This window comes from Ctenocephalides felis, unplaced genomic scaffold (genome assembly GCF_003426905.1).
Source record: "Ctenocephalides felis isolate EL2017-DRISC unplaced genomic scaffold, ASM342690v1 CF-g0.4_SCAFFOLD_00180, whole genome shotgun sequence".
In the NCBI taxonomy this organism is placed as follows: Eukaryota; Metazoa; Arthropoda; class Insecta; order Siphonaptera; family Pulicidae; genus Ctenocephalides; species Ctenocephalides felis.
In genome coordinates this window covers 1-8,800 of record NW_020536334.1, presented here as the reverse complement: position 1 = coordinate 8,800, position 8,800 = coordinate 1, and the positions used below count along the sequence as shown (strand labels likewise).

General features: G+C 32.5%; 2 protein-coding genes across 2 annotated transcripts; both read left to right on the top strand.

Moving 5' to 3' along the window:
- Positions 1-390: 390 nt before the first annotated feature.
- LOC113381100 lies at positions 391-1,002 on the top strand. Its single transcript, XM_026620106.1, has one exon. It carries the CDS (start codon positions 391-393, stop codon positions 1,000-1,002), a length of 612 nt encoding a protein of 203 aa, XP_026475891.1.
- An 81-nt stretch (positions 1,003-1,083) lies between these two features.
- LOC113381015 lies at positions 1,084-5,589 on the top strand. The gene is made up of 4 exons (XM_026620043.1): positions 1,084-1,420; positions 4,988-5,092; positions 5,165-5,330; positions 5,421-5,589. Exons 1-4 carry the CDS (start codon positions 1,084-1,086, stop codon positions 5,587-5,589), a joined length of 777 nt encoding a protein of 258 aa, XP_026475828.1.
- The last annotated feature ends 3,211 nt before the right edge of the window (positions 5,590-8,800 follow it).

Below are 8,800 nucleotides of genomic sequence, written 5' to 3'. Positions count from 1 at the left end.
GACCGATACTTAGCGATCGCAGTATCGATGATCACCTGACAATAATCGTGTCACGTCGCGATCTAACAACCGCGATCTGCTAAAAAACGCGATCTGATCTTCCTCATATCAGCAAAGACTACATTTTACTAATTACTATGTATGCCGCACTATTACACATGAAACACTTCATCAAAGTCGTTTCAACGTCGTAAAAAAGGAACACCGGTTGAAGGATATCCAAATGTGTTTGCTACATGTGCTATAGGGCCCATTTATACAGTACATCCAAATAATGATGAGTGATACTGCCTTAGGTTATTATTGGTTAATGTTCCTAGACCGACATTATTTCAACAATTGAAAACGGTTGATGAATATCTATGTGCAACGTACCGTGAAGCATGTCACATGTTACAGTTGCTTGGAAACGATTCCCATTGGGATAATAAGCTCAAGGACGACATCATATCCTCATCTCCGCATCATGTGTGTACATTGTTTGCGATTATAATTCCAACATGTTTTCCCTCAAATCTGAAAGATTTGTGGCTCAAATACAGAGATGACATGTCTAATGATATTTTATATAGTGCACGTTGTCAAACATTCAATCCGGTACTACAAATTACTGCAGAAATTTATAATAAAACTTTGATCATGATAGAGGATATGTGTTTATTGATAGCAAATAAAGTATTATTATATTTGGGCCTGACAGCACCAAACCGTTGTGTTCGATATGCATTTAACCATGAGTTAAGAAGAGAGCCAAAGTATGATATTGAAACATTGACCGAAATAGTTCGCACAGCTGTTCCAAAGTTGAACGATCATCAAAGGATTGTATATGATGATTTGATACAAGCGGATCTGGAGGGATTTTTTTTTCTTGATGCTCCTGGTGGTACTGGAAAAGCATTCCTGTTATCATTGCTATTGGCAAAGATCAGATCGCAAAATGACGTAGCTCTAGCATTGGCATCATCAGGAATAGCAGCAACATTGTTAGAAGGTGAATGAACTGCACATTCAGCATTGAAGTTACCTCTTAATATGCAAATCGATGAAATACCAGTTTGCAATATCAGAAAAACTAGCGCCATGGCCAAGATACTTCAGACATGCAAATTGATTATCTGGGATAAATGTACAATTACCCACAAGAGGTCACTGAAAGCACTGGACAGAACATTGAAAGATTTACGTGACAATCAAAATATTTTTGGTGGAGCAATGATTTTGTTGTCAGGTGATTTTCGCCAAACTCTTCCAGTTATACCACAATCAAGTGTTGCTGAGGAACTGAACGCAAGCTTAAAATCATCAAATCTGTGGCGTCATGTTAAGAAACTCCAGTTAACAACAAACATGCGAGTGGTTTTGCAACAAGATGAAACAGCGAAAGTGTTTTCAAAGCAGTTACTAAATATTGGAAATGGTAATGTCGCAGTTGATGCCTCGAACGGGTTAATAACATTTCCCGCAGAGTTTTGCAGCTGCACAAACACAAAAGAGGAGCTTGCGTATTTCCAGATATGAACCAACAATTTCACGATCTCAATTGGCTGAGCGAACGAGCAATATTGGCGGCGAAAAACAAAGATGCCGATGATCTTAATGCAACAATACAAAGTTTACTTCCAGGAGAATGCTTTACTTATAAATCTGTAGACACCGCTACAATCAGGATGACATACTCAACTATCCTACAGAATTTCTAAATTCATTAAAATTGCCTGGGCTGCCACCACATAATTTACAATTGAAAGTAGGATCAATTGTCATCATGCTACGTAATTTAAATCAGCCCATACTATGCAATGAAACAAGATTGGTTGTAAAAAAGCTAATAAATAATGTAATTGTGGCAAAAATCATTAAAAAAATACAAGGGACAAGATGATCCCGCGAATAACTATGCTCCCAACGGATTTATGATTTGATTTTAGGCGCTGGAGTTTCGCACAGGGCCAATTATACGTTGCGTGTTTGCGCGTCGGGAAACCATCATCCTTATTCATTTACGCACCGCAAAAAAGACCAAAAATATTGTCTACAAAAAAACTTTATATTGATTCCAAAACATTCGATTCATAAGCAAATGTATAAAATATTTTATATATGAAATATAAAAAATAGGTATTTTTGAGAATTAAAATATAGTATATATGAAAGCTTCGCATTCATAACCAAATGTGTTAATTATTTCATATACAAGATTTAATTAAATTTTATTAATGATTATTTATGTGATATGAAGTTTGCCGGGTCAGCTAGTATATATATATATATATATATATATATATATATATATATATATACTCTTACTAATTATATTACGCATGATATATTCATAATTAAAAATAAATTAAATGTTTCCAAACAAGAAATGGTAATATTGTATTATTTGCAATTAGCGTAAATTATCGATCTAAATCTTGTTAACATGCAGACTGAATTTTTGTTCAAAGTCTTTTCTGAACAAGCATTTAGAATTATATTTAGAACAGATCTAATAATTTTTATTCAAAACTGATAATTGTTGGTCAGCCTGCATTTTGTATCCGTATCCGTTACTTCTTTGAACGTGTACGTAATGTGATCTGTGCTACGGTATAAGTTCAGTTGTACAGTGAAGGCATTGAGCTATTTGACTTACTACAATTTTTAAAATGGATATGATTAGAGAAGATGTTATTTTTCTAATTAAGATGTACCAGGAGAAAAACTTATTGTGGAACCCTAAAAACCCGCATTATCGCAATAAGAAGCTCAAAGACGATGCTTGGGAGGAAATCGCAAACATGCTCCAAAAAACTATGAGCGAAGTAAAACAAAAGATGACGAGTCTTTTGGGGTCCTACAGAAGGGAAAGGAAAAAAGTTAACATTATCTCAGCATAAATATATTGTCCTTCATGCCAAAAAATGTCTTACTTGAAATGTTTTGATCATTATTCGTCACATGTTTCATAAATTTATCAAATTCTATATTACTCCATGTACTAAATTGTTCAATAATACTCGATGTAAATCTTAGATAATACTATTAGTAATTAAGTTCTTTGTAAATTTATAACTTAATTCATAAATTGATATCGAAACTTTGTAAATATTAAATTAAATTTGTAACGATATTACATAAATAAATAATTTCTGAATAAAAGGACTATTAGCCAATTAAATATTCTAAAGCATTAATTTATTAATATTGGGTTATTGTACACAATTACGTTGTTTTCATGTTTCATCAACATCAGTTCAACATGCGAACGTGTTACAAAAATAGCAAATGTCGCGACAAAAATCGCAAATGTAACATTACTTGGCGCTCGTTTAGCGTTCTATGCAACAAAAATGACTGCGGCGTGGCGCAATGTTGTATCCATATTGTTTATATGTAATTTTGTTTACTGGGATATATATAGAAAACATTGCTTAAAATTATTTTAGTATCACTATTATAATCGTGGGATTAAGTTCTATTAGTGCAAAATTATAAATCTGGCGAAGAAAATATAGGTACACATTAGTCTTTAGTAGTATATTCATTTATAATTAGCACATTCTGAACAATTATTGTTAATTTTTATGGATTTGTAGATATGGAGTCAGAAAATTTCACAGTAAAATTCATCGAGATGTATACAACCCATCCTTGTTCGTGGTCAATAAGTAACAAGTCGTATCACAATTAACAAATGCGCAATAATGCATTAAATACAATGCTGCCGATATTCAAAGAAATCAATTCAGTTGCGTCTATACCACAGTGGCTAAAAAAATTAAATGTATTAGGAGCGTTATTAATAAGGAGGTGAACAAGGTATTTTAACATTTTTATTTTTTCCATACGTTTCGACACATTGTTTTGTGTCATCTTCAGTGGACTCTAGTTTGAAGGAACAGTTAGAAATTATTAATTAAAACTAATATATAAGAAGTGATATGGTATGAACTTACATGTAATTGAATTAATCCTAATTATTTCATAATTATAAATGTTCACAATGCACAATAAAACCAATTCTTGTCACTTTAAATTGAACAATATATAAATTTTCGAATGAGTTTTTTATGAAATTGTAAAGTAGTGAAGCCTAAATGTACATCAATGTGCGCACCACGTGTTAAAAGCTAGGTACAAGGCACACGAACTGACCAGAGAATTTAAGGTTTGACAACGCGAGGAGGGTACATATAGTAAAATATAAAAACATGACAATTGTGAGGGTGGGGATTGTGAGGATTTGAATTCTCCCCTAAATAAATTTTCTAAATTTCTGAGCAAACCCCTCTCCATAGTTGCTGTTAATTCTCCTTTCTTTATTAAAAATCCCTTCGAATTTGTCAACAAAATACGTAATACACAATTACCCAACAGCTCTTCTCATAATGCTTATTTAAAGGCTTTATAATTCTTACTCAGGCTGCATTATAGTGGTCGTCGTAACATACAGTAGTACAAACAAGTAGTAAACAAACAGTAGTAAAAACTGTCTTATCGAGCGTTGGCCAGCCTGATATGGTCACATTCATCATCCATCTTCGCCCAGAGTCTTTTGTATCTACGTCGTTCGTTGGCTTGGCTTCGTTTTAATTAGTTTTCTCGTTTGTGCAATCGTAAACTATCTTGAACATCATCTTTCTTAATAGGTAAATGCAGTTATTTTTTCTTGTTTTATTCATATATAAATTTTTAATAACATCTCATAAAAAGTGGTTATTTTGATTTAGGAGATTTTTGAATGTTTATGTAACCTCTTTATAAATGGCTTTATAGAGAATGCTCTATAGTGTTTCAGAATATATACCCACGCTGTTATCAATTTTTTAAAGGAGAATAACAAGTCTGAAGCACCTGTTAGTTGGTTGATCAAGGACGAAAATGGTGAAGAAACAAAATACTGATGGCCGCCGAGAAATGTATCAAATTCTTCATTGATCGTAAAAAGTTCAAAGCCGGATGAAGAATCTTAGAAGGCGGTAGATATCTTATTTCAAAGCGGGGGCTTACGCTAAAGATAGCGACAATACGTCTGAAGAAGAAGCTTTGAGGAAAAGTTGCCGGCTTAAAAAACCCAAAATTTTAGACCTAAATGTTGAAGATAGTAAGTAAAATAACCTATATATCATGATAATATACAATACATATTGATAGACAAATAAAAAAAATCTTTCAGATTTTTCTCATGAAGCATTAATCGAATTCGACTCTCCAAGGTGTTACACTAGCGGCTTAGCACCCTTATGTGATACGCCTTCAAATGTGGGAGATAATTTGAGCCCTCTTCTCATGATTCCACAGTCACATCAGTTCCATAATTTAATTAAGTTAAGTTTAATTAAGTTGGTGAACGTAGCATACAAACTGATGCAAGTTGTTTCACTGAGATAATAATATTGTAATAATAATAATTAATAATTGTAATTGAATAGTGGTGGAGGCCATAATATAAATATCAAATTTGATTATTTAATAAAGGAAATTGCTTCGATGAACGTTAAGCTGGAGCAGTTTACGGAAAACGCTAATAAAACTTCAGCACAAATTTTAGACAATAACAACATGTTCAAAGCATTGTTTCCTTTAAACACACAAGAATAAATTGATTGTTGTGAGGACCTTATAAAAGAGGATGACTGTGTGATAGAATTGGTATACTTACATTTTATTCACAATAATTATATAACTAAGATGATTTAGTGCTAACTTACAATATTTTTATCAAAATTATATTTTGAAAGTAGGAGGACAAAGAAAAGTAGAATATGTCAGAAACGCATTCAATAAAGTCTTTACACGGGAACTGGCTGCTGAATGCTCATGGTATGGCAGAAACGACAACATAGCTGTTAACAACTTGAAATTGATGATTATAATTAAAGGTGAGATTACCCAAAATTATACAAATGTTTCAAATTCACAAGTTGTTCATAATGTTTTTAACCTGATTGGTTCAATTTTAGAAACGTTAACAAATAGTGTTAAAAATCTGACCCTATCAGATTTTATTGCAATTGCTTTCGAATGGTTCCGTTTTGGGAAGCAGAGATTGATAAAGAAGCAAAATAAAAAACAATAATATAATTTCTCATATGATTAATTAAATAGGAGCAAACACTGAATGTATTATATATAAATAAGTTAATAAAAGCAGTAGTTATAAGTTATAAAGTAACAGTATTATAGTATTTTACATATGCATTTATAAAAATATATCATGTTAATAGGAAATTTATCTAATAATATAATTATATTTATATAATAGAATTATTTAGGAAAAAATAAGCGCTTAATTAAAAGCACCCGGAAACCTCTAACGCAAATTATGAACCGATTATCCGAAATCGACAAAAGTAATTTTTTTTAGAGTAAAGACACCGAACATAGAATTTTACTAGAACAGAAAACGCCCTAGAATTATATAATGTGAATGAAAGACGTTAAAAAAAAACGAAGACGTCTAGACACTGGGAAAGCTGCAACGCCTGCACTGGGTCCAGAAGGCATTGCCTAAATTGAAATATTCCATTGACATAACTAAATCATTCAACATCTCACATTGATCAAAAATTAAAAAATTGAATATAATGAATTATTTAACTGTAAGAAACAACTGTATAATTAAAAACTATTTTATATATTAATAAAATATTTTACCTACATAATTGGTGACCCCGACGTGATACGGTGACCCCGACGTGATTGGTGATGGTCACCAATCACATTTTAACAGACAATCGAAAAAATATGACATTTGTTGGTATCACCATCGCTGGCAGAACAAAGCATTAAAATGTACTAAACCTTGCTCATTTCAGCATTCAAAAAACATCAAGGGCAGTCGCTAGTGACGCAAAGTGATTGCCTCAAGATGTCGCACCGCAGTTTTTTACCGATAAAAATTCAAAACTGTCGACAAAGCAAAATTTAGTCGACACAGGATCAGATTTGTATGTTTGGCCAAGAAAATTATTACGAGGGCACTACCAAGCAACAAATTTTATTCTTTATGCAGCAAATGATTCGAGCACTAAACAGTAGCACCGCTAACTGTGCTAGCAGCTTTAACATTAGTGAAAGTGTTGAAGAGGTGCAAATCCATGGATAATTGCAATTATCATGACATTGCATGTCAAGATTCCCAAAATAAAAGCGCTTCTGCTAGTATTGACAAATATGAAGTGCTTTGTATTCCGGTTCCACATGTTTCTGACTATTTTAATATTGAAGACGAAGCGGATGATATTCCAGAATTACCTTTGAAGTGCGAGCTAGGAAATCTGTTTCAGAGAAACAACATTACGATGCAGTGTATGACACAACTGCTGGGTATTCTAAGACGCCATCATGGGCACAAAGATGAATTGGCACTCCAAAATATGCCACCGATGGTATAAAATTAATTAACGGTGGTTCATACATTCATTTTGGGGTAGAAGTACGTATTCCACATTCCATTGACGAAGAGTTCGGCTAGTGCCTTTTGGCCCATATCTCTGATGTTAGATTCCACAAAAGATTGAACTATTTCTGGTAGGGGTGCACCATGGAAATGGTAAACTAGACGATGCAAACATTTTCCTTAAGACTTTTGTGGAAGAAATGAAAGTGTTACAACATGGTTTAATTTGTCTCAATAGAAATTGTCATGTTTATATATCAAAAATAATCTGTGCTAGTCCTGTTCATTACAAAGACAACTGGGCATGCGGGTTATGAAAGCTGCTCCAAAGTATTCAAAGAGAAGAGTTTTCAACCCATGTCATTTTAAATAACACATTTTCAGATCTTCGAACAGATAAATCTTTTCGCATGAGGATGAACCCAGGACATCACACAAATGACTCCGTTTTGGAGGAATTAAATATCGGAATGGTATCTCAAATAGCACTCGACTAAATGCATATTGTCTGCCTAGGTGTCACCAAGAGACTTTTAAGCCTCTGGGTAAAAGGAACGAAAGACGTCCAATTAGATGACAATACAATGATATTACAGGATACAGTGAGCGAATATTTACTAAAATTTAAAGCTCACATTCCAGCAGAATTTTCGAGATTACCCAGAGCGCTTAAAGACTACATGATCTGGAAAGCCAAACTACATAAATTTTATACAACTTCGTTTGGAGATCAGGATCTTATGTGATGCTGAAACCTGTATTGAGAAAAATGATTGTAGCTAAAAATACCCTCATTAAATTTGTAAGTGAATACCCCAAACTATATGGAACTGGCAGATTAACGTACAACGCCCATAACCTAATACATATTGCAAATGATGTTTTGGCCTTCAAATGTAGTTTAGGCGGGTTCAGTTGGTAAACTTTGAAAACTATTTTAAAGTATTCAAGGAAAGCTCCAGAACTCGCCTAAAATGTGATTCTAGAGATTTTGATATATGCTTATATGATTTAAATGCTAATAAAGGAAAAAATTACGATCCCCGCTAAGGAAATTAAAAAAAGTCTTAATTTACCCTATTTTATTAATGACTTTTTTGTTTCTATGCCGATAAAATATTCTAATAATTAATAATAATATCATGTGGAATTATAAATAATGGCTTGATATCTATAATTACTAAGCAAAATTCAATATCATAAATTATTGCTAATTCAATATATTTATGATCTGAACAGAATTGACCTCAGAATCAATCTGAACAGATTGATCAGAACACATAAAATGACATTTCACTTTTTTCATGTCAACATTTATTTGAATTATAAAATGATTTTATTTAGATTTAAACTATAAAAGTGATTTTGAATATAGCATTTAATCTAATTTGGAATAAATGTTGGATATAT

What these genes read in the sequence shown, in the direction of transcription:
- LOC113381015 (XM_026620043.1), top strand. Translation starts at nt 1,084, where the DNA reads ATGGCCAAGATACTTCAGACATGCAAATTGATTATCTGGGATAAATGT. An exon ending in GTTACTAAATATTGGAAATG is followed by an intron (nt 1,421 to 4,987) that starts GTAATGTCGCAG and finishes CTTATTTCAAAG; the next exon opens with CGGGGGCTTACGCTAAAGAT. An exon ending in ATTAAGTTAAGTTTAATTAA is followed by an intron (nt 5,331 to 5,420) that starts GTTGGTGAACGT and finishes GTAATTGAATAG; the next exon opens with TGGTGGAGGCCATAATATAA.
- LOC113381100 (XM_026620106.1), top strand. Translation starts at nt 391, where the DNA reads ATGTTACAGTTGCTTGGAAACGATTCCCATTGGGATAATAAGCTCAAG.